The sequence below is a fragment of the Rissa tridactyla genome, chromosome Z (assembly GCF_028500815.1).
Source record: "Rissa tridactyla isolate bRisTri1 chromosome Z, bRisTri1.patW.cur.20221130, whole genome shotgun sequence".
In the NCBI taxonomy this organism is placed as follows: Eukaryota; Metazoa; Chordata; class Aves; order Charadriiformes; family Laridae; genus Rissa; species Rissa tridactyla.
The window spans coordinates 17,781,521-17,795,435 of record NC_071497.1 but is presented as its reverse complement, the minus strand read 5'-3'; the positions used below and the strand labels follow the sequence as shown (position 1 = coordinate 17,795,435).

The 13,915-nt window shown below is 36.8% G+C and overlaps 1 protein-coding gene across 11 annotated transcripts in view; it reads left to right on the top strand.

Moving 5' to 3' along the window:
- The window catches only part of BDP1 (B double prime 1, subunit of RNA polymerase III transcription initiation factor IIIB), a 53,834-nt gene that overhangs the window by 18,844 nt on the left and 21,075 nt on the right, over nt 1-13,915 (top strand). For 7 of the 11 annotated variants that reach the window (XR_008463890.1, XM_054186349.1, XM_054186350.1 and 4 more), the window contains 14 exons: nt 223-364; nt 532-608; nt 1,198-1,357; nt 1,759-1,841; nt 2,623-2,848; nt 3,340-3,527; nt 4,253-4,469; nt 4,964-5,142; nt 5,703-5,913; nt 7,397-7,512; nt 8,207-8,426; nt 8,955-9,142; nt 9,581-9,643; nt 11,728-11,944. Coding sequence is in view for 10 of the 11 variants with exons in the window: in XM_054186349.1 (XP_054042324.1) it covers nt 223-364; nt 532-608; nt 1,198-1,357; nt 1,759-1,841; nt 2,623-2,848; nt 3,340-3,527; nt 4,253-4,469; nt 4,964-5,142; nt 5,703-5,913; nt 7,397-7,512; nt 8,207-8,426; nt 8,955-9,142; nt 9,581-9,643; nt 11,728-11,944 (2,287 nt within the window). In the remaining variant the exon portion in view is untranslated. The remainder of the gene's footprint in view (nt 1-222; nt 365-531; nt 609-1,197; nt 1,358-1,758; nt 1,842-2,622; nt 2,849-3,339; nt 3,528-4,252; nt 4,470-4,963; nt 5,143-5,702; nt 5,914-7,396; nt 7,513-8,206; nt 8,427-8,954; nt 9,143-9,580; nt 9,644-11,727; nt 11,945-13,915) is intronic. The other 4 variants (XM_054186357.1, XM_054186355.1, XM_054186354.1 and 1 more) reach the window with 2 other exon arrangements.

The following is a 13,915-nucleotide window of genomic DNA, read 5'->3' as shown; positions in this document are numbered from 1 at the left end:
TTTGGCTAAGATTTAAAATGTTATGTGGAAGATTTAACTAAGCTTAGAAAAAAGCTAGCCCCTCTACAGTGAGTAAGAATGAGAAACTTCTCTGAAGATGTTCTGTCATTTTGTGGGTGAACATTGGTTGTGAAAATTGCTCTTGAAATACATCTTGGACCATGTAAGACTTTTAAGTTTCTCTTTGGTAATAACATATACCACCTCTTTTTATATCTTAAGGAAAACTGAAAAGCCAGCAGACAGAGGGTGCTTGCAAAGACCTAAACCCCATTTAGTGAGATCATCTGGAAGGAGAGAAATAGCAACCCAAGAGAAAATGGAGGCTGAGACTTCTCCAAACCTTGTGAATACAGATGATAAGGTTAGAAGGAGGCACGTTGCTTAATATGCTATGGTCTTGATGCTGTATCCATTTTGACCAATGCTGATACTGTGGACCAGCTGCAGTCTAATAAGTAGTATTCTGAGAATTGCCTCTGAGGTATCTGTACACTTGTCCAAGAGTAATATTCATTGCCTCAATTCCAGTGCTCTGAGGAAGACAGTATAAGAAACAGAAATGAAGGCATGGAAGTAGAGAACACGGGTTTGGATACTAAATCTGAGTAAGTATTGAGATTGCTTTTCCAGTCCACTGGAATCAACTGACTATGATTGTTAATTTATCCTATGTAGTGCTATTATAAAAAGACAACAGTAATTGTGAAATTTTAACATAAATCTTAAATTTGACTTTGCTATTTTTTTTATGGTATCAGATGGTACTATTACAGAAGGTATGTACTTCTTTTCTGGGAAGTTGAGGAAAGCATTACTTTATGAAGTACCATCTATGCTTGTAATTTGGGACGGGGAAGGAAGGGAAGTGAAAACTATGGCTTTGCTTTCTTCCCACCCTCGGTTTCCAGCTAATGGCTCTGCTGACGCTGGCAGAAACAAGTATTGTATGCAGTCTAGTTAGGTTCTTCCCCTGTGTGATAGCTTCATATCTTTTTAATAGGTAGATAAATGGAGTTTCCACACTCTGTAAGGCTAAACAAAGTTTAGTTTTCTTGTTAAAAAAACTTGCATAAGTTTGTGCAAATCCTTCCAAAGACAACCCAATTCCAGTAAAGAAAGTTGTGCAAGTCATTGCATATTACATAGGCTTGAATATTATGCAGTAAATGTTGCTGTTGTGCATACTTTGTGCAGAGAACATGAAAAGACTGTTACTGCAAAGGCAATAGTTAGAGGATGTCGACAGAGATTTAAGCCTAATGTTACGAGAGCATCTGGAAGGAAAGAAGAGCCTGGAAAAGATGCAGGAAATGATAAAATGTCCCATCCACAGCCTAAGAGCGAAACTGAAAAGGTATTTAATAGAGTAAGGTAACTGGAGATAATGTGTTAGCTACAAACGTGCTGGATGCAACAGCAATGTTTATTGTTTCCGAGTCTGACCAGGAGTCAGCCATTTGCTTTACCTGCAGTGACATTGTGATATTGCTTAGAGGCCTCAGCTGAGCTCGGAGCTTGTCACACAAACAGTAGATGCCAGTAATCTTTTGTGTCCTGCAGTGAATACAGCTTTAGTTGTTACTTCTAGATTTTACTGCACCTTTCTGGCCATGTGAAATGTACCCTGTAAATGCTTGTGTCTGTCATAAGCAATCCATTTTGTATTCTGTTCTGGACAGTTCCCTGGTCTGTTAGGTAATGCTGTACTTTATAAATGTAAGAGACTTAATGTCTTAATATTCTATTTCTGTTCAGAATACTGATCAAAGTTATAGGACCAATGCTACCAGTGAAGAAGCTGCAGAGAAAGATGATAAAGTCCTGGAAACAGTGTCTCAGTAAGTATGTGAAAAATGAGAAGACATGGGCTGCTCTCCAGCAATTTGCCATGCCTCTCACTTCTGGTAGTATTACATAGTGTGGTAATTACAGAAAAAAGGAAAAAACAAAACAAAACCAAAAAACAAAAAAGGCACCCTACCCTTCAAAAAAAAACCCCAAACCCAAAGCAAAGCAGAACAGTAACAAAAAAACCAAAACCAACCCAAACTTTTTTTTTAAAGGGGGATGGTTGAAGAGGATGGAGGGAGGTAAACTGGGTTTGATAACCTGGCAGAAAAATACTTCAGAAATTATTTATTTCATTAACATGTTATGTAGCTTGATGCTCAGTTAAGAAAGCATAGAAGCATCAAGCAGTTGTAATGTGCATCTGATATTCTTACATTAGTGAGATTGTGAAGTTATTTATGTATTTTTATGAATGTTTGTGATTTTTAACGCTTCATTATTTTAGGTCCATCTGCCTCTAGACCAGATAGGAATACAAGAAGAGCACTTAAGGGTCAGAGAAAGGTCTGTCTAGTGTGGTATCCTGCCTCCAGTGGGAAAAGAAAAAGAACAGGGCAAATATAAGTTTAAACTTGTCAGGTACTTGCTCAGTCTCTAGCAGATACACTTCTAACTTTGTTGTTCATGAATTTAGTAATGCATAGCTCCATTTTAGATAAGTGTGTGTTAATAACTGTTTAAAAAAAGAGAAGAAAAAACATCACTTCTCCAAGACTCCTCCCACTTTCAGATGTGGTGTGTACTTATGTATCTTATGTACTTTTCCAGGTCTAATGAAACAGCTGGTTTACAAAAAGATGTCAAACAGAGTGTGCTGAAACCAACACCTCTAAAGAGAGGCAGAGTGCAAAGACCAAAACCAAATCTCATAAGAAGTGTTGCAAGGCAAAAAGACCTGACAGACGAAAAAGATCCTGAAGAGGAGAAAACAGAAGTTGGAGAAGTAGAAAAAGGTGTCATACAAGATGAAAACAACTATCCATGCCTCAAAAATGTAAGTTTATTGAGCAGTTGCTTAGGCACACTGTTCTGCCAGGTCCTAAGTAGAAGTCTTTAGTAACAAAGATCTAGGTAGATACCACATCATTTGTAAGTATAGCCTTTGCATGCTTCATTATTGTTTCAGAATAAACTGAATTGTTTTAAAATTTCCTCATGCTTGCACTTAGGTTCTCTTTTCCATGGATAGATGGGTTGTCTCTGACTTTGTTGTGATTACTTATTGGGATACCAGATCTGAAGAGAGAAGTGCAGAGAAAAAAGGTCTCTTGAAAAAAAACCAAAACAGTTCAGATAGAAAGTAGGTAGAAAAATACCAAACTTTTAAAGTAGCTACTGATACTAGTTGGATGCACAGGAAGCAAGAGAGATCTTTTTGAGTGTTTTTGCTAAGAGATGCTAAAATAAACTTTCTCCCCTGTTTTTCTAAAAGAGAGGTCAAACAAATCTTTCATCTTAATAGAATGAAACTTTTATTCCTTTTAGGATGTGATGGTTCATGAAGGCACTCAGCCATGCAATGTGATGTTAGAAGGGGGTGTTTCTACAGATTCTGAGATGAACTCAATACATACAAGGGAGTGTTCCCAAGAAAAGTCATCAGAAGCAGAAAGCTATGAAAGTGAAAAGGGATCTTCAGATGTCTTGAAACAGGTTTCAGATTTCAACACAGGGTAAGGTTATTTTTCAAATGAGAGAAGGGAGGGTTCAAAACCATCAATATCTCTAGGTAGCTACACTTCTACATTCAACTCCAGCATTAAATCCAAGTTTTATATCCATAATAAGATGTTTAATCAAGGCAACAATAGACTTACACAGACAAAACCCCAAGAGCTCAAAAGCACTAAATTTTTATGCTGTTGGATGTTAATTTGATCTTTGGACTGTGAGCCCAGTTTTCAAATTAATACGTTTTTCTGATGCTCAGTTCCTGTGGTTGTCTTCTCCATGTTGGTCCTAACAGTGCATCCCTATGTGCTTACATAAATCTGTGAGTTTAGGGTCTGGTTTCCTATTAAAGTGTCCTCTAAAAAACCTCAAACAACTGCATTGTAAATCTATTGGGTAGTTTTAAGCATGACTGGGCAACAAAAAGCATTTGTGAAATGTTTATATTCTTCTCAAAGTGTGACTGGAAGTTGCAGTTATCCTGAAATGGCATCTTTTTTTAACTTATTTTTGCTCACCTATTTATAAGACACACCAGATTTTTGGTGGTGTTTGATGTGTTTTTATTGTATCTTTTTCACGACGTCAGTAACTTTGTTATTGCTCTGAGAAAGCTAAGGATTTTTATAGTTGGCTATCGTATTGAACAGAGCTACATATGTCATGCATGACTTGGAAAACTGCTGTTGTCCCATGCCTTTGATTGTTCTTTTGTTTGTTTTTGTAGGGAGTCTGGTCCTCAGAAGGAAGAGGAGAAAACTGTTGTATCATCAGCTCGGCTACTGAGGGGTCGATTCCAGAGACCAAAGCCAAATTTAAGAATGACAACTAGTAGGAAGGAAGTGCTGGATGTAAATAATAGAGATGTATCACAGAAAGATACAAAAAAGGAAGAAAGTTTGACACAGTGTGACAGTGACTGTAGCATCCTTCCTGATACAGATGTAAGGCTTTTTTTTTCTTTAGTTATATTTGAGCTTTTAGGTTTGTGAAATTAAATACTGATTATTTAAAAAATATGAAGTTAATCTTTTCTTAAGCAATTTTTTCAAAAGCTAAAATTTTCTACATGAAAACTCCTCTGCTTTCCACTTGGTTGTATGTGGGGAGAAAAAGATTCTCTGTTCTGTATCTCTTGTTAGACATCTGTGTCCAGATGTCTTTCTGACCTGAGGTGGCCATGTAGAGTTGACAGTGAAGAAAGAGAAGCATTAACAGAAGATAGCAAAGAAGAAATGTAGATTTCAAGCTATTTTGTTTAAAATAAAAGAGTATGTGTTTGTTGTGGCAAGACTAGGAAATTGTTAGTGAGCAGTTACAGAGAGGTTTTTGGAGGAAATATTTCAGAGTGATTAGTAGCAAACTTTGTGGACATCATGATGTCTCCTTTTGGTTTAGTATTATGACTTTTTCTGGTTCTCGTGTTTATATTTTTCAGAAAGCAGGAAAGTATGAAGTCTTGAAACCATTGGAATCCTTAGGAGAGAAGTCTTTTGGCTCTCAGGAAGTTTCTGAGAGGCCAAAGTCCCCAAAGACATTTTCAGGATCAGAGGATGGTGAACTCAAGTTTTGTCAACCTGAAATGAACCAAGATGACACCTCAACTACTAATGCAGGGTGAGGGCTTAGCTACTTTTGTTTCTTGACTGTAACAATGAAAGTATTTTAAAGGAAATCGTTGTGCCAATGAATTGCTAACTGGCAAAGAAAATCTAAGAAAAATACTGAACAAAATCTCAGTTCTCATGGTTTTGACACTAGTGATACTAAGATTCTAGTTACTTATGCCAAGCATTAAATTAGCAAGCATTCATTTTACAACTGTTTCATTGTCTGAAACACTAGATTCATTTTATGTAAGCAGAGGAATACTAGTTTGCTTATCATAGAAACCATGTGAAAATTGCTTTAGTTTTATAATAATGAGCAGACAGTAGGTTAAGGCCTCCCGCGAGTTAGTTAACTCTGTTGTGAAAGTGGTTAGGAGACCACTGCTTTGAAATTTTTCCTGAAGCAAAGTTTTGTGTTTGTAGCTTAAACTCAGCAGAACTTTTATGTTTACATGGTTTCTTTTAAAAACTCAGCTGTTTTTTATAGGTAAATGTAATGAACCTGTGTTCGTAAATGACATACTCCTGTATTAAGTTTTGGAATATTTTTTTTTCTGTCTGACTTAGCATTGATAGCAAAAATACCACTGAAGAAGGAAGTAAACAAACACCTCTTCAACCTGTTCAGTTAGTGAGGAGCAGATTCCAGAGGTTCAAGCCAAACTTGGGAAGAGCAGTTGGAAAGAAGGAATTACAAGTATCAGAAAATGAGAGGGACAAAAAGCCTGAAGCAGAGCAGTTGGTATTGCAAAAAGATGAGTCTGCCAATACTGCCACTGTAAGTCTAATAAGAATAAGTGCTTTGCCTTCAAAAGTATGGATCCAAGTTGCAAGTTCTATTTTATGAAGTTAAATTAGAACATTTAAGTTGAATTCCCTGAAGCTGAGACACCATACTAGATGAAAAAAATTCCCAAACCCTGTTCTGGTACGTTGAGGTATTGCAGGTATGAAATCAGTGAAGTCTACAACTTGTACTATTAATGCCTTCTGGAAAATGGGGATCTGATTTCAATTGGATTGCCCAATAGAAAAAAGAATTCTGCACATTTAAGGCAAACTGTAGCATAAAAATGTGGTTTGTATTGCAATGCATAAAAATTAGCACTTTTTTCTCATCTTTCCTTACTTGGATTAGTCAAGTCTGTGTTGAGGAATCTAGTATAGAGTATCAAGGGAAGGCAGAGGATAGCTGTTTTTCTGTGGAAAAGAAAAAAAAGGTCTTACTAATTTGTTAAGCTTTCACTGGCTTTAGCACTACAGTGCCTGACACTCGTCTACACAGGTAAACTGAGTCATTCACCAACACTGTGTATCCCCACAGACGCTTTACTAGGCACTGTAGAAGGTATTGAAATCCTCAAAAGCCATTACCGTATGATGAACTCTGAGTAACCATTTTGCGGGTTGCTCATGGATGTAGGCATGGCTGTGTCGACGTGCCTTAGATCTCAAACATAGCTAAGCTTTGTAAGAGTGATTAATTTTTTGGAGTGGTTATACCTGGTTTTGTTCTTGAAGGTGTTTAGAGTTAGCTTGGAGTACTTGTGTACTGCATTCCCAGAGAGGAGCTCAAGTGCATTGCATCTGTAGTCTCCCTCTCAGTGCCATGATGTCAGCTCATCCCTAGCTGAGATAGTTGCTTGCAGTTCAGCTTTGACTATTCTAGACCTATGGCCTGTCAACCATGCACTGTGTTGCGCAAATCTGTAGAACCATAGCAGGTCTGATGCTCCTCTGTACTAATAAAGCTGTCACAGACGTGGAGCGCTGAGGGATGTGTTTGAGTGGCTTCTTTGTGCAACCAGTGCCGTAAATACAGAAGTAAAACTAATAAACCCTTCTGAATCTGAGGTTATGTTATAGCGGCTTGGGTGTGTCTGCGCTGTGCTCTGCAGTGTCCAGTTTTCAAAGTTTTTTCAATTTGCCAAAGTATTTTTGTTTCTGTAGTGCTCCATGTAATAGAGAGTTGATTGAATGCTAAATAGAAAAGTGTTACCCATAATGCTTGGGTGTGTGTAGTATTTAAGAGCCTAACTCTTGGTAGCCCAGGACTATGGAGACTCCTGTTCCTGCTTGCCTATAAATTGAATTATGTGTTTGGGCAGATTACTCTTAGTAAATATAATGTGATTCTTTTCTTGATTCAGATTGGGAAGATAACACAGAGATCTGTAGTTTTATATTCTTTTTATGAAATACACTTCTGTTTTAAAAACTTGCTTGATTATCTTCTTTTTTTTTTTAATTGCAAATTAAAGGATGAAAATGAAGCCATGTTGTGTCAAGCAGATGTATCGAGCAAAGAGGAACAGGAACAGCAAGAGGCACCTCAGCTGCCCTGTATTTCTGAAAACATATTGTGTGAACAAAGCAGGTGAGGTTAGAGTTTAGCAAAACTGCATTTGAAAAGCTTTCATCTGGTGTGTAATGAGACACCTTTGCAAGTTTCAATTCTTTTGTTCCTTGTTACCTCACTTTCCCCAGTGTTTAATTTTCAGTGCCTACGGGCAGCTTCTTCCCATGCTTTCAGAGCACATTTTTAGTTGAGCTGAACTACTTGTTACTGTTTATCTGGTTGGTACTTGATCTGTATGAGCTCACAGCGCTTTTTGACCAAGCTTTTCTATTATTGGGTTTGTATTTGCATATACAGCAATCACATGCAACATGTAAATTTTGCAAATGTCAGAGATCTGTCTTTTCATTGATCCCAGTGTGCTCTTCTATTTTACTCCTCCTCTTGTTAAAATAAGATCTTAAGCATGTGTTAGACTGCAGATATTTAGATGTTGTTATGGTTAGCAACACAACCTTTTTCTTGGTGTTAAAAAGGCCGTGACAAAGAATTCTTGTTATTCCTTCTCACATGTTATCCATAAATGCCCAAAATGTGAGACATGTATTCGAAAAGATGATTTTCTTGATTTTAAGCAAAACACTATATCAGTCTCTAACCCACTTATATAAGTGTTGTTTCAAAACTTAATGCAGAATTGCTTTTTTTCCCCTTCCAGCTAAAGTCAAGTAACATCTTTGTTTGTTTTGTTTGTTTGCTTTTAATTCACTAGTGCTGAAAAATCCACTTCCCAAGAAGGCAAACTGCGTGCTCTGAAACCAGGACAATTCATAATGAATGGATCTCCAAGAACTAGACCAAACGTAGAAAGAGCACATAGTGAAAAAGAATCTCCAGCGGCACAAAAAATTGCTGCTCCAGTTCAGGAAGAAGCACATAAAAGAGAGAATCTGCCTGTGGCAGAAGAATCTGAGGAACCTCTTTCCTCAAAAGTAAGAATTCTGTTCAGATATTTCTGACTATACTTTCTGATGCTTGGTTCTGCACCAGGTGTTTTTAAGACACCTAAATAAGCTGTTTTAAATGCATAAATTAATTTGGACTAGTCAGAATTACATTCTTGTTTAATATTTTCACCTAATATGAGGTCTTCTAAAATTCTGTTAATGACACATTGATAACATCTAGACTTCTGTTAACAAATCTAAAGACTTCACTTAGACTTCGAAATTTCAGTCATGTTCATCATACACGGATGGTTGCCTGCATGCCATGTTTCAGTTGCTGGGTTTCTTCTGAATTCTTTGGTGGTTGCTCATGAAAGACTCTTCATTATAGTATCTGTTTTTATTAGATAAATACCTCTCTAAAGGAACAGTGATGGGTGTCATAAACTACTTCGAAGTTTTTAAGCAAAGTTTTTTCTCAGGTTAACATCTTGCTCATAACTTGCAATGCTTTATTTTACAGGTGATGTATTTTGTGCTAATATTGTTGGTTTTTTTTTCCTCAAATCTAAGGATGACATGGAAGTATTATTGTTTGTGGGGGATTTGGCCAAGAATGACAATCTAGACATAAATCCAAAAAGTATGAAGTCAGAAACACTCTCTTCCTCTAAAAAATCACGTAACTGCCACAGCAAGGGAGAACAAGAAGAATGTCTATCTACAGATGCTATAGGAAGCACTCAGGGTACCACAGAAAGGTAAATTTCCCTGTTGACAAAGTAAAAAAGCTCTTTAAAAACTTTCTGTATTTGTTCAGTTGTTTTCATACAGCACTTGCTTTTTGAAGTGTAGGATCTGAGCTGTATTAGTTTTTATATGCTATATGCTGTGGAGGTCACTAGGTGGCATCCTTAGGTAATACAAGAGTTTTTAACGGAATTTTTCTCAAGGCTGTTTTCGTTTTTTAGAAGGTGCTTTGCAGGTGAGAGTAGAAACAAATAATTAAGAGTTTAGCTGTCTGAAATTCTCAGTATTACATTTGTAGGATGCAGGGCACTATGAATGTGGACTGTTGAAAGGAAGACTGAGCAGTACCATTCAAACTCACTTATAATTGAGAAGTGGACAGGTAGAGTAACATAAAATGAACTTGCTGTTTTAGATGTATTCTGAGTCTCTTCACTTTTTCCTTCCAGCAGGAGAAGTTCATGCAATGATGTGCAGTGTCCTCGTTCTTTGGTGGAAGGAATGCTTTTTATGTATGTGCAGTATGAGGCAGATAGTGCCATTTATGTGTAACAGTTATGGATTATGTTATAAGCTACCTTTTGCTCAGTCTTAACTGATACAGAGCAGACTCAAATCAATTTACTTTTGCTGTTTTCTAAAATTAGCTTCTGGTTCCCGTCTGTCTCTGAGCCTCTGCTTAAAATCTTTTCCATAACTTACATTGAAATCATATCCCAGAGTCTTTGTGCTAAGAAGACAAGGGCCTTACCTTATGGTCTTCTTGGCTCCTGTGATGGTGGACTTTCACAGAATCACAGAAAGGTTGATGGTGGAAAGGACTTCCAGAGGTCACCTGGACCAGCCCACCTAGGTGCTCTAGCAGGGCCACCTAGAGCTGGTTGCCTAGGACTGTGTCCAGACAACTTTTGAATATTGCCAAGGATGGAGATTCCACAGTCTCTCTGGATAACCTGTGCCAGTGCTCCATCACCCTCTCCGTGAAAAACTGTTTCCTGATGTTCAGAGGGAACCTCCTGTGTTTCAGTTTGTGCCCATTGCCTCTGGTCCTGTCACTGGGCACCACTGCAAAGACACCTGGAAGGTGTCTTTACACCTTCCTTTCAGGTATTTATATACATTGATGAGATTTCCTCACCCACCCTGACCAAGCCTTCTCTTTCTCCAGGCTGAACTGTCCCAGCTCTTTTCAGCCTTTCCTCATAGGAGAGATGCTTCAGTCCCTTCACCTTTGATAGGCCTTTGCTGGACTCTCTCTAGTATGTCCGTGAGTCTCTTGTGACCAGTTCTGGGCGCTCCAGTACATTAGTCCAGGTGTGGCCTCAGCAGCACTGAATGGGGAGGGGAGGCAACACTACTCCTAATGCATACCAGGATACCATTAACCTTTTTTTACAGCCAGGGCACGTTGTTGGCTCATTTTCACCTTGATGTCCACCCAGGTTCTTTTCTGCAAAGCTGCTTTCTGTCTGGGTGACTCCCAGTATGTACTGGTGTCTGAGGTTGTTCCTCCCCATGTGCAGGACTTTGCGCTTCCCTATGCTGAGCTTCGTGAGGTACCTGTCAGCCCGTTTCTCCAGCTGGTCCAGGTCCCTGTGGATGGATCAGCCACTCCTCACAGTTCTGTATCATGTGCAAACTTGCTGAGGGTACAGCCTGCCCCATCATCCAGATCATTAATCAAGATGTTGAACAGGATTGGACACAGTATTGACTGTTTACAGTAGGGTGCACTCCTAGTTACTGGCCTCCAATTAGACTTTGTGCCATTGATCACCAGCCTCTGAATCTGGCCATACAATCAGTTTTCAGTGCAGCTCCTTGTCTGCTCATCCAGCGCATGCTTCATCAGCTCCTCTGTAAGGATGTTAGGGGAGATAGTGTTAGAAGCCTTACTGAAGTCAAGGCAGACATTGTCCGCTGCTCTCCCTTCATCTATCAAGCTAGTCATTTTATTGTAAAAGGTTATCAAGTTGGTTCAGTGTGACTTCCCCATGGTGAATCCATGCTGACTGTTCCAAGTCACCTTCTTGTTTTTTATGTGTCTGGAAGTGGTTTCCGGGATTAGTTGTTCCATCACTCTCCCAGGGACTGAGGTGAGGCTGACTGGCCTGTAGTTCCCTGGATCCTCCTTCTTGCCCTTTGCCGAGACATGAGTTTCAAAGACCAGGTTTTCTGTCTTACTGATTTGAATGTGCTTGAATAGATGTAAGAATTTCATCCTATTTAAAAGCAGTAGTACCTTGAGCACTGGAATTAATATAGTGTTCTATGGTTGCTTAACTCTTGGGACCTATGGTGGTAGAGCTGAAACTTTCTGCTCTACGTGACTTCTTAATGTTGGTGTCCTTCCAAAAGACTTTTCCAAAAGTAATCAGAAAGGTCCGCTACTGCAGAAAAGCCAATTATTTCCCTTTCACATTGTTTTTTTTTTTTCTTCCCTTATTTTTTTAAAACTTCACCAACTAACTAAATAAAAATGCAGAACACTTAAGTTCATTTCTAGCTGGACGTACTAAATATTTGATAGTAAACCAAGCTTGTAGAGTGTATTTTGTACTTCCTGAGAAGTAAAAGTTGAAAAATGTTTTTCTAGGTCCAATGATAAATTAAGTTCTGGAGAAGAAAGTAAACAGAGTGGTACAAAACCTTTGCATCAAGCAAGGGAATCCCTCTGGAGGGCAAGGCCAAACCTAGTGAGAGTTACTAGAAAAAGAGATTATCCTGAAGAAGGTGAAAACAGAGAAGAAGACAGTGCTGAGAGCAGAAATGCAGAAGTGTGTTTGGTTTTAGAAAAAACAGGTGTATTGATGGTAAGTGCTGGTCATGTTTTTTGAGCCAATTTATACCTCAGTTCTTGTGTTTAAGTTCTTAGGACCATAGATGGCACAGAAATACAGTCTATGGCTGTGAAAGGTTAATGTGATTTTTTTTCTTCTTTCTTTTTTCTTCTTTCTTTTTTCTTCTTTCTTTTTTCTTCTTTCTTTTTTCTTCTTTCTTTTTTCTTCTTTCTTTTTTCTTCTTTCTTTTTTCTTCTTTCTTTTTTCTTCTTTCTTTTTTCTTCTTTCTTTTTTCTTCTTTCTTTTTTCTTCTTTCTTTTTTCTTCTTTCTTTTTTCTTCTTTCTTTTTTCTTCTTTCTTTTTTCTTCTTTCTTTTTTCTTCTTTCTTTTTTCTTCTTTCTTTTTTCTTCTTTCTTTTTTCTTCTTTCTTTTTTCTTCTTTCTTTTTTCTTCTTTCTTTTTTCTTCTTTCTTTTTTCTTCTTTCTTTTTTCTTCTTTCTTTTTTCTTCTTTCTTTTTTCTTCTTTCTTTTTTCTTCTTTCTTTTTTCTTCTTTCTTTTTTCTTCTTTCTTTTTTCTTCTTTCTTTTTTCTTCTTTCTTTTTTCTTCTTTCTTTTTTCTTCTTTCTTTTTTCTTCTTTCTTTTTTCTTCTTTCTTTTTTCTTCTTTCTTTTTTCTTCTTTCTTTTTTCTTCTTTCTTTTTTCTTCTTTCTTTTTTCTTCTTTCTTTTTTCTTCTTTCTTTTTTCTTCTTTCTTTTTTCTTCTTTCTTTTTTCTTCTTTCTTTTTTCTTCTTTCTTTTTTCTTCTTTCTTTTTTCTTCTTTCTTTTTTCTTCTTTCTTTTTTCTTCTTTCTTTTTTCTTCTTTCTTTTTTCTTCTTTCTTTTTTCTTCTTTCTTTTTTCTTCTTTCTTTTTTCTTCTTTCTTTTTTCTTCTTTCTTTTTTCTTCTTTCTTTTTTCTTCTTTCTTTTTTCTTCTTTCTTTTTTCTTCTTTCTTTTTTCTTCTTTCTTTTTTCTTCTTTCTTTTTTCTTCTTTCTTTTTTCTTCTTTCTTCTTTCTTCTTTCTTCTTTCTTCTTTCTTCTTTCTTCTTCTTTTTTCTTTTTTCTTTTTTCTTTTTTCTTTCTTCTTTTTTCTTTTTTTTCTTTTTTTCTTTTCTTTTTTTTTTTTTAATTTGCTGTTGGAAATGATGCTGAATAAATGGACTTAGAATCTAAAAACTGTGGGCATATTTACAGTTTTACATTTAAGTCTGCATTATCATAAATACATGCTGACACTGTTACCAATTAATGTCTATTATTCATTGAACAATGGAAATTAAAGCAGCTGTCTGACATCAGATACTAGTTAAAATCCATATAAGTATACTTATAAGTTGAAATGTATGTGAACAAGTTCAGACCACCTTCTGCTTAAATTCGCTTAACAGGCCTAAACTAGCCTAGACTAGTTCCTTCTCTGTCTAAAGTTGTGATGCCTGAATCAATTTTATCTGGCGTTCCTTATTTTCTAGATGGATCACTAAAACATTTCCGTTAGTATATTATTTTAGTCAAGCATCCATAGTTGACAGAACTGTGCTTACTGATGTTTTTTATGTTCTGGGATACATTTCGGTGTGTGTTGAATAATATTTAAATGCTGTTCTGTAAACTATTGTAGTTTTTTTGTCCTAGTTTGTTCTCAGGGCAGAAAAAAATAATTTTCCTTCCTTCAAATTGTTCTTTAAATTAGTAGGTGGTTTTAGAAAATTATTCATCTTTCCCGCTTCTGAAGAGTTGCTGCTCTTAAGTTGAACATGGTCTTGGTCTATTAACTAGTAGCAGCACTAGGAACTCAGGCATCATAGATAATACTATCTAATGACACTTTTGCTATAGACCCTAAAATTAAAGAAAATGGGGGAAAATGTCCTAAGCTATCAGAGGTGACAGCTGGACATGTTTTCCAGAAGCCCAAACTTTAGTCCTTTAAATCTTTTTGTCACCAAAATCAGTTAAAAATGTTTGG